Source organism: Crinia signifera, chromosome 3 (genome assembly GCF_055691185.1).
Source record: "Crinia signifera chromosome 3, ASM5569118v1, whole genome shotgun sequence".
Lineage (NCBI taxonomy): Eukaryota > Metazoa > Chordata > Amphibia > Anura > Myobatrachidae > Crinia > Crinia signifera.
Window position 1 is genome coordinate 158,012,504 of NC_139219.1, and position 23,375 is coordinate 158,035,878.

The following is a 23,375-nucleotide window of genomic DNA, read 5'->3' on the forward strand; positions in this document are numbered from 1 at the left end:
CCATATATATTACGTATATATTACATGAACAATTATATATATATATATATATATATATATATATTTATATTGAGAGGAAAGAAAAAAGTGCGCCCAATGTTGTTTTTCCACCACAAATACTTACTGGTGTTGGATCATTGATTGGAGCTATTTGATTTTATGAAAAAACATTTTTGAATATTGCATCAAAACTTTATGTATCAACAATTTGAATAAAAACAGATTTTTATCATTGTGTATTTTCTGTGGTGGAAAAACAACATTGGGCGCACTTTTACATTCTTTCCTGTCTTGTCTTTATCTTTTGTGCCTTTATGAACAGCAAGGCACCATAGAAGGGCTGCCCTATTACTAGCACAGAGAAAATGTCACATTCCCCCCTTTTATATATATATATATATATATATATATATATATATATATATACATATACACACACACACACACACACACATATATATATATATATATACACACACACACTCACACACATTATATATATATATATATATATATATATATACACATACATACATACATACATACACACACACACACACACACACACATATATATATGTATACACACACACACACACACACACACACACACACACACATACATAGACATACATTTTAAATAAATTAGATTGTGCATACCTTCCAAAATGACTAATTCCGGAGGGGCATAGTGCCTGATTTAGACCTGTTCAATAGGCTGTGCGGAATCGCAGCCTAGCACACAGGTAAATGCTGAATGTCTGAACACTCCCCCAGCGCCTGATTCCCGTACTAGCATGCAAGGTTATGTGAATGTGAACACATGCTCTCACATGTGGCCGAGCAGAGGATAAATCATTCACTCACCATTGAATGATTTCTGCTGCCTTCAGGTGCCTGCTATCCACTGAATTGGGGGCGGCTGCTGATGTCATGTGACTTCAGCCGCTTGCCCCGTGCAGACATCACCAGTCCTGCATTCTCAGATGAACTCCCAGTGTTTTTATGGAGATGCCCATAAGGCGCTGAACATTCCCCTGCTAACGCCCACTGCCCTCTCCCGACCCTCCATTACTGGAGCGAACGGCCTGGCGGGTGGGAAACTCGACAAAACTGTTCACCTCCGGTGTTTGTGAGGACAGGGCCGAAGTCAGTCCATAATGAGTGGGTCTACATCGGCCCCATAATGCTATCCATCTGTACTTCCCTTTTAATATACATATTGATGTCACCTCTTTTGAAATATATATTTTGTAATAAAGGAATTCAACACAGGTGATTGCAATCATAAATTATGAGGGGGTCCAAGTAGAGAGGATTTTGTCCCTCCTGAATTGGGATATGTTGGGAGGTATGGATTGTGTATATTAGGTTTAAACTAAGTTTACAAATGTCTGGGTATCGTTTATGCTCTACCTTATGGAAAGACAATTTTATAAAAGTTCTCTTGTTCTGAAACCAAGACAACTTAAAAAAACCTTCAAATACAAATAGAAAAATAAAACATACTGTATTATCTATTGTGTCACATGCATGAATAGGAGGGGTATGGGTCATTGGGTTGACTATATTAAAGTGGACAGTTATTAGGTCAACCACTATTGGTCGACACATTAAAACGATTCTCATGGCTTATGTTGACATAAGCAATAGGTCGACATGGAAAAGGTCGACATGGAAGTGAAAAAGGTTTTCACTTTTTGTGTGTCTATATTTTCTTACGGTGTCATGGACCCAGTGTCCAGGGTTATTCTGGCTGATATGCAAGTCTGTGAATTTGCAGCCTTGCGAGTCTACCAGATGCCAGAAACTGAATGCCGGAACCCCCGCCCCCCTCACACGCCGCGTGTTTAACAAACATCCATTCGCAGGCTGTGGGGGAACACCCACATCATTCGATGGTCGCCGAGCATTGAATGATGTGGAAAATTCAAGCATATATAAGGTTACTCTCAGGTATTCTTAGATATGTGTGGACATTTGGCCAGAAGTGGGCAGGCAGATGACATCTGGTGATGTCAGCTGCCCGCCCCCGACACCTACGTCACAAGCGGATTACCATGGGAATGCCCAGCATTTTCATGGGCACAACTAGCCGCGGAAGCAGTATGAAATCCCGGCGGTCGGGATCCCGGCGTTCAGAATCCCGACGCCGGAATCCCGACCGCCGAAATCCCGACAAGGGGGGGACGTGGATCGCCCCCCCTTGCGGGTTTGCTGCGCTCACCACGCAGCGGGCCCGATGCCTCGCTATGCTCGGCACCCTAATTTATTCTCCCTCCAGGGGTGTCGTGGACACCCACGGAGGGAGAAAGTGTCGGGATTTCGGTGGTCGGGATTCCGGCGTCGGGATTCTGAACGCCGGGATCCCGACCGCCGGGATTTTAACTGCATCCCCTAGCCGCAGCTCCCCACCCGCAGTCTTGGGTGCATCTTATCCTAAGAAGAGAAAGTAGGTAAGACAAAAAGAAAGAGGGAGAAAGAATGAGTGTAGGAAGAGGAAACAAGTAAACTAGAGATTTTCACCATAGACATGTCCTATGCTCATTTACTTTCCTGTGTATTCATAATTCATATCTCTGCATCTTAAAGGGGAAACAATGTCACTTTAATGAATAACCTTTAGTGTTGGCAAGTATAAATAAATCTGCATATTTGAGTTAGCGTAATAAAACTATAAAACAAAAGTACTTTGAAGTGCTTAACACTAATGTAAAGTTGGTTTAACTGACTTAAGAGCTGCAGTGTGCAATACAGTATATAGCTATTAACACAATTTACAGAAATTGATGTAGTGAAACTTTTTCTTGCTACACCTTCATACCTGGGTAATGACAGACTTGATGTGAGCTGTATTCCACAGGCAGCTTCTTGTCAACCATCACATTCTCTGGGCTGAAACCATTTATATCTGTTAGTTCTGCACTACTGTTGAAATTTTCTATAGACAATAGAAATAAGAAATGGTTATTCTTAACAAAATAAAGTTTTTGTTACAAAGGATACAAAATTCTGTATATACAGTAGGTCTATTAAAGAGAAGAAAGAATGATTGCAATGTTTTGACCATTTAAAAAAAATCAATTACTGCTTACATTAACTTTATAATTCTGCTGGGTAATAAAACAAGATTACAAATGCTACGTTATACTGTAAATACAGTATATTCAATAATTGGAACCAGCTCTTGTGGAACTACACATTCCCTCATGCCCCAACATGGTTTTAGCATGCACTAATAGAAAATCTGTGGCAGGACATGCGGAGACGTGTAGTTTCACAAGCTCAAAGTGCTACTTTGTTGAGTCCATGACTATACAGTAAATACTGTGTACACATTAATGACAAATATACAAGCAATCTAAAGCTGTGCTGTTTGCACTTATTCTTTTAGCCTTTTATGTTTTGCTCCAGTAGTAGTGTGGCAACCTGGTGATGTTACTTTTGGTCGGACAACTAGGCAACAATATTTTTATTTACAGTTTATTATATAGCACAGCATATTCCATTGCACTTTACAATTGGAGACAACAGTGATTAAACAAACTGGGTAGATACAAACCGACATGGAGGTAGGAGGGCCCTGCTCGCAAGTTTACAATCTAGTCCAGTGGTAGCCAACTCTAGCCCTCGAGAGCTACCAACAGTTCACATTTTCCAGACAACCTAGCTGCTGCACAGCTGCACTCATTAATCACTGACACATTTTAAAAGATCCACAGATGGAGCTAATTACTTCACTTGTGATTCTGTGAGGAGACCTGCAAAACATGCACTGTTGGTAGCTCTCGAGGACTAGGGTTGGCTACCCCAGATCTAGTCCAATTATCTCCAGTGGCTACCTGGCTCAATGGTAATCAGCAAAATAATAAATAATAACAGTAAATTAATAATAATATACAATTTCCAAGGTTCACAACAGGAAATACACGTCCAAGGCAAATTAAGAGTTTATTATTCTGAACCACCAAACTGAAAGAATCTGCTGTTACAAATTGTACAAAGAAAACATACATATTCAACTGTGACAGTCAATTTGAAACAATGTATATAAGATACCTTCTATAAAACTAAAGTATCTCCCTGAGTGTAATTTCTATTACACTGTTGCTACTTTTAACTGGCTTTGGCTGAGTGTCTTAATAGTACCCCTTTCACACTGCAGCTCTTAACTGGTATATTGTCAATTATTTTGTCTTTTAAAACGTTAGAGCTGCGCAGTGTGAAAGCGCCACTCTGCATTTACCAGTTACAAATAACCGGTATTTGCAAATGAGTAAAAAGCAGAGTCATACACGGTTCATAGATGATTGTTATGCAGTGTGAACAGCTCTGAACAGCTCTGAACCGGTATTTAGGAGCAAACAGACCTTGATAAAGCTGGCATTTAGTTCCAGGGAAACGTGTTGGTGCCCCCCCCCCCCCCCTTGGATTGGACCTTGAATGCCATGTGGGACCACCTCCTGCTTATCCTTCTGATCACCTCTGGTATACCAACTATACCAGACTTGGAAGTTGCAGACCATCGTCGGGACAATTCATCGCACAACTGGTTGAGGTTTAAGATTGGTCCTGTCACATCAACATCCTTCAGGATCGATCCCTCAAGCGACACCCCGGACATTCTTTCCATTCGGGACTCACTTCCACGGATCAGTGCAGGTTATATTCTTTGGTCCCTCTCACCACTTGGTCCCACCAACACTTGCCCCATTTGCCCTATTTATCATGTTGATATGCTTTTATTGATATAATATATCTATTTTTAATTGTGTAATAAATTGTTATATTATAATCACCAAGTGTCCTTCACTGCCAGCGCTGCTTAAAAACCTTCTCTTTGTATATTTTAAAGGTTTGACCTTCCCCTTACTCAAGGAGCCGCTTTAGGAAAACAGCTTGGGTATTAGCGCTCAACTTTTCAACCTAGGTTGAATCTTTTTCTGCTGGGTCTATGGTATAGTCCACCCTACTGGGCTATGAGGACAAGTCCATTGCCAGTTCAGGAAGGGAAAAACAGTGTTCAGCCCACAATATTCCTTTAATAAGGGGTATTAACCCATTAATACTTTCCCTAAATAAATTATTAACTTTTACTATTTAATTTGATACAGTATCTTCTACATTTACTATATCACAACCATATAACATTAATCATTAGCTGGGGTAGTAAGCAGAAAAGCAGGCGCAATGTCTATTTAATCTCAACAGTTCACATCAGAAAGTCTCAAAGTAGTATTGTCTGGGTATGATAATTGATCGAGTAACTTACTCAGAAAGGGAATTACCCTTATCGAAGCAGGGTAGACAAGGCTGGCATTCTCAAGATCAGCCCACTCAGGGTATTTTTATCCAACCTCTGTGGTGATGCCGCAGCTGACTTCCGGCTACCTCCCAACTGGCAGGAGCTTCACAGGCTCTGAATGTATATGCTGGGAGTGCTGGGGAGTCCAATCCTACTAGCAAGTCAATAACTACTTTTTGGTTTCCTCCCAGCTGGAGGGAGGAGCCTCACAGGCTCTGGATGCAGTTCCCGGAATTCTCAGTGAGTCCTGACCTAGCAAAACGAATGGTGGAGCTGCTGGTCCCTGGACCTCCAAACTGGAGGGAGCCTCGCAGTCTCTATGTGCGTATGCTGGTAACTGGGTCCACCGCTGTACGACGGGGCCTCACGAAGGCAGTGTTGATATATGGCCAGTGATTGCTGGGACTGCTGTGTGAAAAATGCTGGGTCACTCCACAGTGATGCAGATAGCTCCGTAGCTGCTTTCTAGGAGGGAGAGTTGCTCCAGCTGGGAGGTAACCGAGAACTCGTTATCCACCTGCTAGTAGGTTTGGACCCCTTGAGAACTCCCAGCATTTACTGTACATTCAGAGCCTGTTAAGCTCCCTCCAGGTGGGAGGTAGCCTGGTACAGCCACAGCATGACCACAGAGGTCAGATAAAAATACCCTGTGTGGGCTGATCTTGAGGGGTATGGATAAAAATTGGACCCAGAGAAGACCCCAGACCGGACAACAAACTCTGCATTCTGTAGCTTGTAGTGTCCGGTCCGGGGGGTGTCCTGTCTGGGGAGCTGCCTATGACAGCTGGTTTGGGTTTGTGTGGGACGGTCAGTACTCCGCTCTAAGCTGCCTGTATTCTTTTCAAAAAAAGGGGGATCACCTGGTTTCCCTAAAGTATACGGGTATGTGGAAAAATATTTTGAAATGTGAATATGGGCGCTAAACAAAGTGATGGATGAAATAAGATAAAAAATAGACACAAAAACCTATCAGAAGCCTACGGACTCATTGGCGTATATTCAAGCTGATAGCTGCCATCATAGAAATTGGCTGAATGGCATTCCCAGTGGCCAATTTAAACGCATCCGGCGTAACTGCACTGAGATCGATACTTTTGAAGAACAGTCAGTAAAGATGAAAGAAGCCTTCAGGTCTTGTGGTTATGAAGAAAATAATGTAGAGTCGGGATTGGTTCAAGCCAGAACAATTGAAAGAGACCTATTGTTGCAACCCCAAGAAAGGAGAAGAGATAATGAAAAGATGAAATGCCCAACATCGGGAAATTGAAAAAATTGAAATTGAAAAAACCTTTAAAAGAAACTGGAGTATATTAAAACAAGACCCAGTTCTTGGTCAGCATCTGCCAGACAGACCGGTCCATGTGTACCGGAAGTCTGCAAACATAAAAAACAAAGTGGTACAAAGCCTCTGTCCAGCAGGCGGGGCCTGTCAAGTTATAACCGGTCTATAGGTTTCTATAGGTGCGGTCTCTGTTTGGGTTGTAGAAATTCTCCCAATCTTAATCAGTCTAAATTCGAGAATTTAACTATCAATGGTCAAACACTTAAAATTAAAGACTTCATAACCTGCAATACTCCGAATGTAATTTACGCCATCCAGTGTACATGTGGGAAGTTTTACATCGGACGTACGTCTAGACCACTGAAGACTCGAATTGGGGAGCATCTAAGAAATATAAGGAAGGGAGTGGAGACACACTCCCTATCCTCTCATTTCAAGCAACATCATAAATGCTCCACCAAAGACATTACAGGTTTTTGGGGAGTTAAGGTAGCCAAAACCACTGAGAGGAACAAAAACCTACCCAAAATATTAGCACAGACTGAAATGAAATTTATTTTTAATTATAACACATTAGCACCAGGTGGACTAAACTTGGATTTTGAACTCAAGTGGTTCCTATGAGTGTTTTTTAACATAAATCCAACTGCCTTTTATTCAGCCTTTCATTTCATGTTTTTAAGCTCATTTTTAAATAGCTATTTTCACTCTAATCATGTGTACCTCCTATTGCTGCTAACATTTCCATGCCCAACTCCACTACTTATGCTGCTATATTTATTCGTATTTATTTAAGTCTTTTCTGACTGTCATTTCAAACTGCTAAAAGCCGTTTACTATTATGTAGGTTCTGTGCAATCAATAAACAGAAGATTATCTGCAATAAATTTGCCCAATTAAAGAAAAATGCCCCTGGAACGCAACTTTGGAACGCAAACAGGGAAACGAAATGACAGCTACGAACCACAATTAAAGCCTGACATCAGGAAGTGAAGTTACGCTACTATGGAGACCAAGAAAGCCGTGGAAAGCATCGTGAAGACCAGGGGGTGGAGCCGGATGTGACGCGACGCCAGGGAAATAAAGGAAACCTATTATCAGTGACGCCGGGACCGGATGTTGTGACCGGAAGAGACGTTGCGTAGCGCTACACGGAGACAAGCAGAAGATTACCGGAAGTGACGTCGCGCAACGTCGCCCGGGAACTAGTATAATGGATAATGAACATTGGAAAATAGATGGCGGACTCTGTATCATACAGCAGGCGGACTCTCACCGGAAGTGACATTGCGGAGAGACGCACGGGAACTGGCATATTGAATAATAATCAGTAGATTACTTATGGAAGATTCTGCGCTATACAGTGGGCCAATTAAATTCATTGAGCTTCACCTGTATCAATTAATGGGACACCTATATATTTCGGAATTGCAAGGGGAAGGACCACACCTTGAAAAAGAACCACCTAAGGTTCGAAACGCGTTGATGGATTTCCCTTGCACCTATTTACTTTTTTGTGGGGACCATACTACTGGAGGAGCGGAAAGGTTCCTGAACGTGGACAAGGAGAAGGGGCCCCGGTAACCTTGTTCACAATATACCATCACTACGATCTGTCCAGCCCTGACCGGCCACTCACAGTACAGTAGCCCCATTTTGCAATTTTATTGTTGTACTTCACCAATAAAGGATACCTGTTTTTACATAAAAGGATCCAGAAGTTCATTTTCATCCCTTCATTCCGGATATAGGATCCGTGGCATTGAAAGAAACTGTTCTATGCGCAGTGAAAACCATCAATACGTGAGTATATGGTTTAGGGGTTACCCCCGTCATATATTATTTGATTACACAGTGTGACCTGGATTTAAAGATCTTGATTTGGCGAATATACTTACAGATTGGTGTAAGTGCATTTAGAAGGGGTGACACCCCGAAAGAATAATATTGGATCATATTATACCACTGATCCCATTTCTTGAATTTCACCAAAATAACTTAACGGGATTACACGAAGGGCACTGCCTTGTTGTTTTTTCTTGTCATTTCATATTTCCAAACAAGAATATACGACTTTGAAAATTATCCATCTGGAGTATTTGATAATTACAGGGAAGTACCAGCCTATGACAGCTGTCATCAGGGAGAGGAGGAGGGGGAGAATAAAGCCTCCCTGTATGGTCTGGGCATGTAGCAAAAACCGTAATGGTCCAGACCACACGGGGAGGCTGTAATCTTCCCTTCCCCATGTCCCTGGTGAAAGCTATCACAGACAACCCCCCGGAAGGGACACCCCGCAAACCGTACACTACAAGCTCCGGAATGCAGATTTTGTTGTCCAGTCAAGTGGTCCAGGGTCTTGTCTGGGTCCGGTTTTTACATAATCCCGATCTTGAGAACTCCAGCCTTGTCTACCCTGCTTCACTAATGGTAATTCACTTTCTGGGTAAATTACTATCAAAAGTCATACCCAGACAATACTACATTGGGACTCTCTGGTGTGAACGGTTAGCTTGAGTTTAAACTGGACATATAAAGAGGTTGAGCATAGCGCTCAAAAATTAATCTAATTTGCGTAAACCAAGTTAATGTGGATGTGAAGTTATATATCTATTGCAGAACTGTCAGGTTTTATATGTTAAATAATTAAATTAATATAAACCAGTGTATTTTATATGCCTTATAAATTTTGGCTCAATTTTTACTAGTTGGATTTGTGCTCTCTTAATACACCTTCTTAGCGTTTTGCTACAGTGTCTATCAATAAACTTAAAATAACTTAGCGATTAATAACCTTTATTATTATGATCACCAACAAATTATGCAACTTGATAAAGACTTGATAAAAGCTTTTTTTGGAGAGGGATCACATCATATATGTAAGACCTGTATATGGTGAGCATGTCCGGGTTCATTTTCACCTGCTGTGGATCTGTTTGTATGTTACCATCTTTATGTGATACCCTGCTACAATGTCTTCAGAGTTCTTTTAATAAACTTGTCATCTTTTTAAAGTGCTCAGAGTAATTATTGAGCTAGAAAATAAATGTACAAAGAAACCGCTATATGAGGATACCGAACAGGATCGTGTAAGCATTTGTGTGGGCATCCCCTTAGGACTCTTAGGTATCTTTGGTATATTTGGAGAATATACCTTTATATGCAGAGGCGTAGCGAGGGCGGTGCCGGCGGAGCACACGCTCCGGGCGCAGGATGATTGCATGGCGCCGGAGCTGTGCTGTGGCACCGCCAGCTCGCTCGCCAGCCAGCCAGCTCCCCCGCCCGCCAGCTAGCTAGCTTTCCTCCCCGTACGCCCGCCCGCCAGCTAGCTTCCCTGCCCGCCCACTCGCCCGCCCGCTAGCTAGCTTCCCTCCCCGCCCGCTTCCCCACTCCGTCCGGTGACAGAGACATGCTCGCTGCTGTTATTTAAAATTCACAGGTCCCGCTGGACCGCTAGCCAATGGCCGCTTGCGGTCCAGCAGCCAATCAACTGATGGCTGCTGGACCGCGAGCGCCTATTGGCTAGCGGTCCAGCGGGAGATATGAATTTTAAGTAGCCGCATATCTCTCCCGGACACAGCGCAGAGAGCCGTGAGCAGGCGGCAGTGTGCACACTGGCAGAGGGGAGGGGTGCACACACACACACTGTCTCTGTCAGCACAGGCAGGGGGGCGCCTGGCTGTAACTATGGTGTACTCCCACCCTCCACCCACCCTGCTGCACTCACCCTCCTAACCACATAACCCACCCACCCTGCTGCACCCACAAACCCACCCTACTGCAGCCACCCACCCACCCACCCTGCTGCACCCACAAACCCACCCTACTGCAGCCACCCACCCACCCTGCTGCATCCTACTGCAGCCACCCACCCACCCACCCTGCTACATCCAACTGCAGTCACCCACCCTGCTACATCCTACTGCAGCCACCCACCCACCCTGCTGCACCCACAAACCCACCCTACTGCAGCCACCCACCCACCCTGCTGCATCCTACTGCACTCACCCACCCACCCTGCTGCATCCTACTGCACTCACCCACCCACCCTGCTGCATCCTACTGCACCCGCCCACCCTGCTGCACCCTACTGCCCCCTTGGCATCGAGCATGAAGCCCCTTGGCATCGAGCATGAAGCCCCTTGGCATTGAGCATGAAGCCCCTGGCATTGAGGTAAGTGGCACTTATGTGTCAAATGTGTAATCGGCATTATGGTGTGTTGTATGTAATGGGCATTGCGGAGTGTTTTATAGTATGTAATGGGCATTGCCGAGTGTTATATAGTATGTAATGGGCATTACGGTGTGTTATATAGTATGTAATGGGCATTACGGTGTGTTATATAGTATGTAATGGGCATTACGGTGTGTTATATAGTATGTAATGGGCATTACGGTGTGTTATATAGTATGTAATGGGCATTACGGTGTGTTATATAGTATGTAATGGGCATTGCGGAGTGTTATATAGTATGTCATGGGCATTGCTGAGTGTTATATAGTATGTCATGGGCATTGCAGAGTGTTATATAGTATGTCATGGGCATTATGGTGTGTTATATGGTATGTCATGGGCATTACGGTGTGTTATATAGTATGTCATGGGCATTACGGTGTGTTATATAGTATGTCATGGGCATTACGGTGTGTTATATAGTATGTCATGGGCATTACGGTGTGTTATATAGTATGTCATGGGCATTACGGTGTGTTATATAGTATGTCATGGGCATTACGGTGTGTTATATAGTATGTCATGGGCATTACGGTGTGTTATATAGTATGTCATGGGCATTACGGTGTGTTATATAGTATGTCATGGGCATTACGGTGTGTTATATAGTATGTAATGGGCATTACGGTGTGTTATATAGTATGTTATGGGGATTACGGTGTTATATAGTATGTCATGGGCATTGCGGAGTGTTATATAGTATGTCATGGGCATCATGTGTGGGCTTATGTGTAATTGGAATTACAGAGTTCACTAAAATGTCCAATGGGCATTACGGTGTGTGGTATAATGTTGGTCCCTGCCCACTTTTCACTGTGCAGGAGCCTCACCTACTACAAATTGGGGGGGAGGGGGGGCGCGAAACATGCCTTTGCTCCGGGCGCCATGGCACCTAGCTACACCACTGTTTATATGTATGGTACTTTAGTGATGAATGTAAGCTGAACGTAAGCTGACATTCCTCCTTGACACCACGTTGACCCCATAAAGAAAAGACTTTCCACCTCTCATATCAGAGGGTTGTCTTATCCCCAATATTGAAAATATTATTTTTCTTTTTCCCATTTTATTGGACCTACTACACTATGGCACGTTTTTGCTCTTCTTTGTTGTCTCCACATATCCTAAAAAAATCTGGGAGAAGAAGAAAATAAGAGACGATATAAGGACTATACCCCATACACATTATTTATATGTCCAGGTGGTAAGAGCGCAATTGAGGGGAATATTATATTTTGTTGTTTATATTTGTGTCTTTAGAGGTTTGGCAACCTTTTTCTGATATTCTCCTTTGTAGCTGCTTTGGGGCGCATTTGAAATTGTCATAATTTCTTGTGTTTTTGATTTCACCTGTATTAAAATAGTTATTTTTTCTGCTAAAATGGCTATTTTCAGCGTAGATAGTAATAATACTATAACCAGTGCCAGATGAACAAGAATGCTAAATGCACACATGCAGAGATAACTTAGAGCTATTGCCAACCTCCCAGCACCAAAAAGAAATAAAATTGCGCTGGCGCTCAGTTCACTGAAAAGCTTATTGCAATTTGTATAAATATTTAACTTATCAATTATGCAGTTCAAAAAGTTCCAAGGCTTTAACTAAGTCTCACTGCATATAAATACAGGCTATTGTTATTAGTTATACATAATGTATATTCCAATCACCATCTTTGGCATCAAATAAAACAACCTTAAATGAATAGCTCACAGGGGGTAAATATTTACTAAAGTGCAGATTTATAGAAGTGGAAATAATGCTCATAGCAATCAGATCCTAGTTGTTATCTTCTAATGAAAAGAAAAATCTGAGCATGGGCAACATTTCTACAGTCTTCTTCTAAAAACCTGCCACAAGGCAATTATCCTAGTCAACGTATAGGAGCCCGCTTGTAAGAATGTCTCTTCTAGGACTGGAGCACTGGCTACTTTGATTGGCTCAGACCTTACACTGTGTTTGCAGGGGGAGTTAGTTTAGTAGTCCGGCTATAGGGCATGGGGGGGAGGTGCATGAAACATAGTCCCTCACTAGTTGTTTAATTAGTCCCTGGTCCCACTATGATCTGATTAGTAGACACAAAAACACTAAGGGCCAAATGTAATAGGGTGAGAGTTTCAGAAAGTGAGAGATTTTGGGAGAGTTTTCCCCTTTTTTTTAAAGCAGCAATCAATTACACAGCAAAACCAGGTTGATTTTGCCATGTAATTGATTGCTGCTTTAAAAAACATGGGAAAACTCTCCCAAAATCTCTCACTTTCTGAAAATCTCACCCTATTACATTTGGCCCTAAATGTTTGTTGTACCACTCTCAAAGGAAAAGCACTGTCTGCAAGAAAGAAGCAGACGGTATATCCTTTGTACTCATGGCTAAGTGGACCAATCAATTAATTCACTGCAGGTAGTGGTTGTATGTGATCCCACCCACAGTGGGGGCTAAACAGGCAAATAAACAATGGTCAAATGATCTCTGTAGCAAGTAATAGGGAGCAGTACAGCATTTAGACCGCTTCTGGAGACCGGGTGTCTTTCTCTTTGCTCTTATTAAGGGATACAATCCATGTTGGCTATGGCATAGCCTTAACTGAAGTATCAATTTTGGTTCAAATGCTTTTCTAATACTACTGCGTAATAATAAACTGATGTGCCCATTTGTGTTTTTGCTGTGTCACAGATCTAGGGGTGTCCCTTTGCCTGCACCTGCAAACCATTTATAGTGTATGGGAAACCCACAGGTGCAGCACAATTGGACACATCTACATTAACAATCTGGGTTTTTTAACTTGGTAGAGAGATTAGGGGTGCACTGTTTAGTGCAGATCCAATAAATAAATATAAGGGAGGCTTACTGTAATCATACAAAAAAAAAATAGCAGGGCTCAAGCTCACTTCTTCATCCCTAATGACAGCTTGTTTTCAACACAAAGGTTCACGCACCAGGAAACATATACATAATACTGAAATTCAATTATACTTTGTGCTATCAAATGGTTTCAAACAAATGGAATTCAAAGAAAAAAAAAAAAAAAGTCACTCATCCCTACACAGAAAACATACTTAAAATCAATACTTTGTTAGAATATAACTATTAAAATGAATCCTTGAGTCTAGTACCACATACAGTACAGTATATTGGGTTGAGAGTGTATCACCCAAACCCTACTCATTGTCAGAAAGTGCCCTGTATCAGGGCTGGTTACACAAAATTTCAGAGTTAAATAAAATTTATTACAGTGTGTAAAGAAAAAAAGAAAAAGTCCCTGTGTGTTATTTTGTATTTGTTTGTATTTGTTTGAAAACCTTATAGGGTATTCAATAACTTATGTATAGTAGGGTAATACAGTACTACGTGTATAGTAGAGTAATACAGTACTAATACAGTACTATGTAGTGTTCATTCTAGCACCTCTTCCCTGCCTGGGGTGTCGCTGTCTGCTGTAGTGCTTCTAGCACAGTGTGGTCTGCATATCAGCACTGATATCCAAACCAGACATGTGCTAGAAACACCACAGCAGACAGTGACACCCCAGGCAGGGAAGAGGAACTGCATTGGTTTTCAAAGATAGCGGGTGCTAGAATGAACACGAACTACGTGTATAACAGGGTAAAACGGTATAATAGGGTAAAACGGAACTAACACGGTAGGTCTCATTTATTATAAGCCTATATTTTGTACGTGTCAGAAACTGTATGTATTATATAAGGTGTGCCCACGGTTGTACTTAAAGAATATTTTAACTGAAGAATATTTAATTATAATTTATGTATTACATTACAACTACACATTATTGCCATTGACATTGATGCACTGACCCCAGGCATACATGAATGCAGGAAGGGAGTGGAAGGATTCAGTGTAGAAACTCCTGGGTTGCTGACGGATACAGTTTTCCACTGAACCGTTGACCTTTCAGTGATTTGTTTTAAAGGGGGAGATATTGGGGCTGTATGGAGGAAGTATCAGGACTATCCCTATTTAGAGCTTGTCTCTGTTTGTTTTTGATTGCCTGTTTTTGCCTCAGCAATGTCTTGCAGTACCGTTCAGGGTTAACTGTTCCAACCCATTCCAGCCAGTAGATGAGTAGAGGTACTTCTTTATCAAAAAAGAAACTGAGCATCACTTTTACAGCTTTCTGTCTAGAAACTGGATAACAGCTCTTTGCGCTGATCTGGAGGAATCCATTATGCATCCGACTGTGCAAAACAACTTTCCATGAATGAAGAAAATGAGGCAAAGCCATTCATTACACATGACCACCTGGGAAAAAAGCCATGCCATCTATCGGCAAACACCCATTGTGATTAGATACAACTCTGCTACAGCAAAAAACTCCTTTTCATTTAGATCAGGCATTCCCAACCACGGTCCTCAAGCCACACCAACAGTGCAGGTTTTAGTGATATCCAGGCTTCAGCACAGGTGGTTTAATCAGAATCACTCAGGTACTAATTAAGTCATCTGTGCTCAAGCCTAGATATCTACAAAACCTGCACTGTTGGTGTGCCTTGAGGACCGTGGTTAGGAATGCCTGATTTAGACCAATGATGGCTAACCTTGACACTCCAGCTGTTGTTGAACAACTCATCTCAGCTTGCCCTGCTACAGTTTTAATATTTGGCCATGCTAAACTTAAGCAGGGCATGCTGGGTTGTGTAGTTCAATAACAGCTAGAGTGAAAAGGTTAGGCATCACTGATTTAGAAACCCCTCCTCCATTGATCTTGGACTTCATTAACCACCCTCAGTGTCGGTTGATAATTGATATTTTATCAAATTAACTTTGGCCTTTTTACATCATTTATACATACTGTATATCATAATGTAATACTTCTATTTATTGAATCAACAGTTTATAAGATTGCAGGTAACAACACGATCCATATGTAATGTGGGATTTCAATTGTAGTTTTTCTGTGATTACACTTTAATTCACAGATTGGTTTAGGGTGGCTTACTGTGTACATGTTTATCAAATAGTTTCTTAAAATAGTTTATTTTTATTTTTTCAAGTGTCACAAGAAGTCTTAAAGTGTAGTATTAGACCTGGGGTAACCAACTCCAGTCCTCGAGAGCTACCAACAGTTAACGGTTTCCATGTCTCCTCACAGAATCACAAGTGAAGTATTTAGCTCCACCTGTGGATCTTTTAAAATGTGCCAGTCAGTAATGAGTACACCTGTAGCTTTCGAGGACTGGAGTTAGCTACCCCTGTGTTAGATCAATAACAGTGCCAATAATTACACTACACAGCCAATTTAGGTATCACTATCTAGTTCAGATGTATATTAAGATGTTGTTATACTGCCGTGATATCTACCCCCGATACCTTTAATAATTACTATTTTGGACACTTGAATTTTAAAATTGTACTTTATCTTTTCATGAGTGTATTGGATGGATGTTTTTAATTAATTTCTAATGGGAGAGGGTTGAAATAACCCATTTTTTTGTTCCAGGCATACTGCATGAAATGTCCACTAACACAACAAAAATTTTGCAGACTGCGATATAATTTTAAGGTGAGTACACACGGGTGCAATTTCATGTAAAATCGCTGGGAATATGGTCGCTGAGCGACCATATTGCCAGTGATTTGGAGCGCAGCTGGCGATAAAATCGCCAGCTGCGCGCTCCTGTGTGCACTGCCTAATGGTCGCTGGTCGCAGGAGCATGCTCCTGCGACCAGCGGCTTTCCCCGGCAATCGCTGTGCTGGGAGGTCAGCGCCGGGGATCGTTGATCTCCCCAGCCCCGTGCCGCTGCTCCCTCCCTCCTCCCATCAAAGTGACAGCAGCAGGCTCCCCCTCCGCCCCGTAGCAGTGTCTCCTTTTCATCGCTGATGAAAAGGAGACACTGAGCAATATGATTGCTGGGGATATATTGCTAGCAATATATCCCCAGCAATCATATTACCCCGTGTGTACACAGCATTAGAAAGAGGATGAAAACCAAGGAGATTACAAACTATTCACAGAGAAAAAGGTGTAAAATGTATGAATAATTGAGAAAACAATGATTGTAGGGGTCATTTTGCCTACTTACAGGACAGAATCTCTTTGGTAATATCATTTAGAAGTTATAAAGAGTATGAGACCTGTCAACATCAGCCAGAAAAAAGGTCTTATTAGATTCCCCACAACATTTTTTTTTACTAACTTTTTGGATATAAAATTGTGAGAGTCAATGTACTAGCCCAAAGGTTCCCAAATGTAGCCTTCAATGCACTCTAAAGGTCCAGTTTTAAGTACTGTATATCCATGGCTCAGCACAGATTGTTATCTCAGATTGACTAAGATAAAACTGAAGTCCCCTGTGCCCAAGCATGGATATATTAAAACCTGTGCCATAGGGGTTCATTGAGGACCACAATCGGGATCCATTGTACTAGCCAATCTGCATACACCATTTTGCAGACTGTTTGAAAAATGACAGTTATGAGCTCATTCGTTGGTACTTTATCTCTCACAATTTTATCTCTCTCCAAGCTTTGATAAAATGCCCCTTCAGTGATATTACATTTATTTATCTCTTTAAAGTTATAAACTATGTAGCGTTCATATCAGTTCCCACATCATTGGAGTTTATAGTCTATATCCTCTTTCACACAAATAGGGCCCAATGGTAAATTTCAAAAGACAATTTATTTGGCAAAATATTTTTTGAGTGTGGAAAGAAACTCATGGAAACATATACAAAGCCAGAAATGCAGTCCATGGCACTAGCAATATACTGTTCCACCATGCTGCCCGGCCCTTTCATCAAATTAAGATGAGCACACATAAATCTTGTGGCAGTTTTGAAAAACAAACAAACAGATAAACAAACATAAAAGAAAACTCAAGAGAATCTTAAGGCTACAATGACCAACAGTGGCGGATTCAGGGGGGGGGCACCCGGGCACGTGCCCCCCCCTGTCATTCATTTTGTAGATGAGGACCAGAGCTTTCCAACGAGCCCAGCCCTATGTCTCTAGCCCACCGGGAACCGGAGATATCGCCTGGCAAAGCTGTAACATTTTTTCCCCATAGGATAATATGGGACCCGTCAATTCCGACCCCCACCCGGTTCCGACGGCTGCCAGTTCCCCCCCTGGCATCACAGTAGCTTGTGGTTGATGTCATTCAATTCCAAATCGCTGGGCCTTCAATATGATACCAGGATGGTCCATATCGGTCAATCGGTTCCAGAGATATAGCGTGTAAATCGATTTTTTTTATTTTTGAAATGTAATTTCATGGCTGTTCATGTTCTTTGAGGGCAGATTACTCTGGAACCAAACATTCCAGTTTCACTGGACCAAAATCATTCAAAGCCCACTCAAAAGTTCTTCAATATAATACTTGTCTCATGTAAATGGGTCAGTTAGTTCCGAAGATATAGCCGGTTAAATGAGATAACTGGTTAAAGGGGGGGGGAGGGGGGTTGTTTTCTCTCCCCCTCACACCAGAAAATGCAGGGACTAGGCTGGTGTAAAAGGGGCCAACCTGGGAATGCATTTTCTGGTGTGAAATGGGTATTATTTCAAATAGCCTGGACCTGCAGTGCTCGGAATACAGCCAGGCTCTGCCACTGTCAGTGGCTATCACTTCTGCCTGGCAGCGGCTGTCCCCCATTTACCACGAGCATGTATTTCCCATTGCAGTTAGCATGTAGATAAGCATCACTTACTGTATGTAGCATCATTTTTAATAGGCATTATGGTGTTTGGCATAATACATAATGGACATAATGGCATGCAACTTAATGTGTAATGGACATTATGGTGTAAATGTTTAATGCGCGCCTTTGGTGGACAATGTCCCTGTTTATGAAGCGTATTGTGAATTCTGGCTCAATCCGTGTGGCATTATGTGAATTTTGTCTCAATCCATGTGGCATTATTTGAATTTTGGCTCAATCCATATGGCATCTTATGAATTTGGCTCAATCCGTGTGGCATTATGTGAATTTTGACACAATCCATGTGGCATTATGTGAATTTTGGCTCAATCCATTTGGCATTATGTAAATTTTGGCTCAATCCGTGTGTTATTATTTAAATTTTGGCTCAATCTGTGTGGCATTATGTGAATTTTGACACAATCCATGTGGCAATGTTTGAATTTTGGCTCATTCCATTTGGCATCATGTGTAAGGGGCAAGTATAATGGGGTCTAGTATTTTGTAGCATAATGTGTAGAAGTTGTATATGGTGTTATACACTACACTCAAGGACATGCCCCCTGTTGAGTGGACACACCCCCTTTTCCAGAGCGCGCCTTCGGCGCGCGCAAAACTACATCCTTCGCTTTTGTTACCATGGTGGGCCTATTTTTAATCCCATTGCCACCCTCTCTCTGCCGCTCTCTTAGCATGTACACTGGCATTACTAACACTGGCCCTCCCCCACCTAAACCCTCTTTTATCATGGTGCCCCCCCTGTCATTTTATCCTGGATCCGCCCCTGATGACCAATAAAACCAACAGCACAAATCTATGGGTTGGGATAGTTGGGTTGACCACAACTAGGTTGACAAGCATTGGGTCGACACCACTAGGTCGACATGCAGCAAGGTTGACATGGGTTAAGGCCGACATGGGTCTAGGCCGACATGACATTAAGTGGACACAAGCATTAGGTCGACATGGGCTAGGCCGACAGTCAAAAGGTCGACATGGGGTTGTTCACTGTTTTTTTATCCGAATGACATTGACACAGTTTGAAGTGCACCGCTTCGCTCGCGATGCTTTGGGCACGGTGCCTCGCTACGCTTGGCACAATATTTTATTCTCCCACCATGCCCTAGTCGATGGTAGGGCATGAAATACTGCCTGTTGGCACGTCTGCTCAAAAAACTGAGAAAAGAAACCATGTCGACCTTTTGAATGTCGACCTAGCCCATGTTGACCTAATGCTTGTGTCGACCTAATGTCATGTCGGCCTAGACCCATGTCAGCCTAGACCCATGTCGGCCTTAATCCATGTCAACCTTGCTGTATGTTGACCTAGTGGTGTCGACCTAGTGGTGTCTACCTTGTTATTGTAGTCCTAATGACATATCCCAAATCTATTATAATAGTTGTGCAGTTGATACTTCACAATTCGAGAGAAAAAAAATCAAGGTTATCAGAATTTAATTGGAAATACTGTAAAATATCTGCATGCTATCAAGTAATAATAAATACAAAATATTGTTTATATTTTTTAATGTAGCCTTAGTTTCAAGACGAACATTATGATTTCAGCAGCTAGTTTCATGTAAAGATTATACTTCATCTTTCTATAGAGTTCTGCTCCCTGCATGATCTACAGATAATTTGTTAAGTGGAGCAGAAAATATATGGCTTAGCAATATTCCAGTAATTTCATGCTGCTAATTTCACAAATGGAAATTACAAGTAGTGATTAGATTTAAGCCTATATGGAAATTGCAGTAGCAAGGGTTAGATCAAGGAGGAGGTATCATGCAAGATGCATCACTCTGCTTTTTAAAATTTTTACATAGGTATTAGGTAAATATTTATGAAGTTATAGGCATTTGGCTTTTCTTGTCATGAATTGTCTTTGTTTTTCAGGCATGCTGTACATCCTAGACCTGCTACAGTTCTTCTAGGGTGTTGAGGTATCATAAAGAGGAGAAGAGAAGAAAGCGTTGCTGGATGCACTCATTGGGAAAGAGACACAGTATTTACTGTTTTCTTAAATGACAACAAGAAATAATAAATCTCATAAATAATAATTAAATGTGGGGGGATCCTGCACACCTTTATTGTTGACCTTTGTTTTTAAGGCAATCTAATCATTGTGTGCAGAACTAAAACACCTTTGCCTTATCTAGGATGTTGAGGTATCAATAAAGTTTTGTTCAGTTTTTCAGTTCAGTATTAGGCAATTGTAACAATTATTAGAGCCACCTTGGCTGAAACACACTGCATTGCCTTTTTTGAGGTTTCAGTGGCCCAATCCTCTTTATTTTTGCCTATGTTTACAATTACTTTCCTTTCATGTTTTCATTTTACCATGTGGAACACTCTGTCTTATGGCAGATTTATTAAAGGGGAGTGCAAATTTTTTTATTACTGGACCTAAAATCACTGCATTTAATGCTGTGACAAACATTACACCTCAATAAAAAGATCTGAAATGCTATACTCTCATGGAATAGAGGTCTTGTTCTTTCTTGGCCAACTTAAGTTTCAAGTTAGCTGATCCTATGTATATACCATATATACTCGAGTATAAGCCTACTTTTTCAGAACATTTTTTATGCTGAAAAAGCCCCCCTCGGCTTATACTCCAGTGAGGGTCCCACTTGAGTCAATGAGTTTTCCCGTTTTTTTGTTGTAAAATTAGGTCCCTCGGCTTATATTCAGGTCGACTTATACTCGAGTATATACTGTCCTTGTTCCTTGGCATGAACAATGGTGGGTTTCCTTTCGACAGCATCCTGCATTTCAAGATGTGCCTTAGCCTGTGCTTTCCACATGCACTGAAGTGTTTGTTGAAGGTTGGAAATTTCTGTTATGGAGGTGGATGGTACTGTATTAAGTACACTTTTGACATGGTAATTCAGAGGGTGGCACAGATTTTTCTTCCACCATTTTCATTATTTCTCCTGAGCTCTGCTTATATTGTTGTGGAGAACTCATAAAGTTGACGGCAATTTCTCTAAAAATTTGCACGAAATATCAATTTGTATGCCACATACATTTTTTTAATGAGCTTGTTGGCAATCAATTAGAGATAAATGGTTAAATACTCCCTTTTATACCATGTTCTCATTGCAGCCCCTGCAAAATCCCGGGTTTTTCGTGCCGGATTTTTTGGGGGGCACTGAGCTTCTCAGCTCAAAAGACCCCCTTCACACTGCACCTCAGACCCGGGAATTTCCTGGGTCTGCCCCTTTCACACTGCTTTCCATGCTCTGCCTTCCAACAAGTGTGTGGAATGTAATAGCAGCTTTGATTGGCTGTTGGGACATTTGTACAAATTGCTGTGATTGGCTGTTTTTTAAAATGCTATAATTTGCTGGCTAAAGATGATGTCATTTTAAATAGGACTTTTTTCACCAGCACACTGCATACATTTTATAATGACTATTATAAAAAAATTAAAATATGAATCAAAACTCCGACACATTTATGTTTTTATGTACATATTTTATTCATATGTACATTAAAGATTTTGACATATATATACACGTTCTTGTACATAGATAATCAATTGGTATGTCAAACTATATGTAAATAATAAAAAACTATATGACATTTAAATCATGCCTAAATCTGAACAGACCAGCTGAACAAACATATATAAAGAAAAATCTGTAACCAGCTTAACCAGTTTTACAACTCTTGGTAATAGGGGTAGTATAGACTTTGGCCAGATGCAGGCTGCTGTTCAGTATGTGGAGCAGCTGCAAACTCAGGTGCACGCCGAGGATTGGCTGGATGAGCTGTACTAGCAGAATACTCAGGGGCCTGGTGAGGATTGGCTGGATGAGCTGTACCAGAAGAATACTCAGGGGCCTGGCAAGGATTGGCTGGATGAGCTGTACCAGCAGAATACTCAGGGGCCTGGCGAGGATTGGCTGGATGAACTGTACCAGCAGAATACTCAGGGGCATGGGGAGGATTGGATGGAGGGCGTGCTGTACCATCAGAATACTCAGGGGCCTGGTGAGGATTGGATGGAGGGCGTGCTGTACAAACAGGATACTCAGGGGCATGGGGAGGAATTGGTGGATGGTGTTGTGTTCCAGCCGGATACTCTTGAAAATGATGTGGCAATGGTGGTTGATGTGACACACTGTGTGCCGCCATGCTTCCTTGGGCTGGGGTGTAAAAATTGGCCTCTGCTATACATTTCATAACTACCCTCAAAATAATAATGTGGTGGATGGGGCTGTGCATTGCCTTGTGTTCTACAGAAAAGGCTATTAAAGAACTGCAATTGAGTTTTGCGATTTTCACGATTTATACGCTCGTGCATACCAACAATTGCGGAAATGAAAGTGTTCTGTAGATCACGCTCTTTGTCCATAAATCGCTGAAGGCGAGCATCTTCGTGCGCTTGCATTGATACACCCATTTCCTTCAGATGATCCATCATTACGGCAGTCATGGCCTTTGTAGCTTGCTCCATTTTGGTGGCCCGCTTCCAGTTGTGGAACATTGTAAACTATGGGAAGAACAAACACAATACATTAGTACAGTACCCTACAAAGTTGATGTTTCAACACCTTACAAACTAGGAACCCACCATAAGGACTGCATACCGTGTTGAGGATGGTAAGGGGGGGCTGTGGCCCAATTCACATTCATAGCTGTTAGCAATGTTGCTGACAGCGATGATTCTGAACCCTAATATACACATACTGATCATGTTTGTGTTCATTTTTACAAAATACATCAATCACAAAGCAGTGTGGTCCCATACGTGCTTGAGGCCTATTCCCTCCTGCACAATAGCTACATGCTGCAATATTTCCTATGTTTTTAAACTGTGGATTGTGTTATATAGGTATGTGGAATGTAATACAAAAACTTACTGTTACTGCGTAACTGCGGACGTGTATTA

At 41.8% G+C, this 23,375-nt stretch overlaps 1 protein-coding gene across 3 annotated transcripts in view; it reads right to left on the minus strand.

Annotated features, from left to right (window-relative positions):
• The window catches only part of LOC146062602 (uncharacterized), a 223,524-nt gene that overhangs the window by 114,844 nt on the left and 85,305 nt on the right, over positions 1 to 23,375 (minus strand). For all 3 annotated transcript variants that reach the window (XR_014471416.1, XM_083174689.1, XM_083174688.1), the window contains exon 6: positions 2,824 to 2,940. Coding sequence is in view for 2 of the 3 variants with exons in the window: in XM_083174689.1 (XP_083030815.1) it covers positions 2,824 to 2,940 (117 nt within the window). In the remaining variant the exon portion in view is untranslated. The remainder of the gene's footprint in view (positions 1 to 2,823; positions 2,941 to 23,375) is intronic.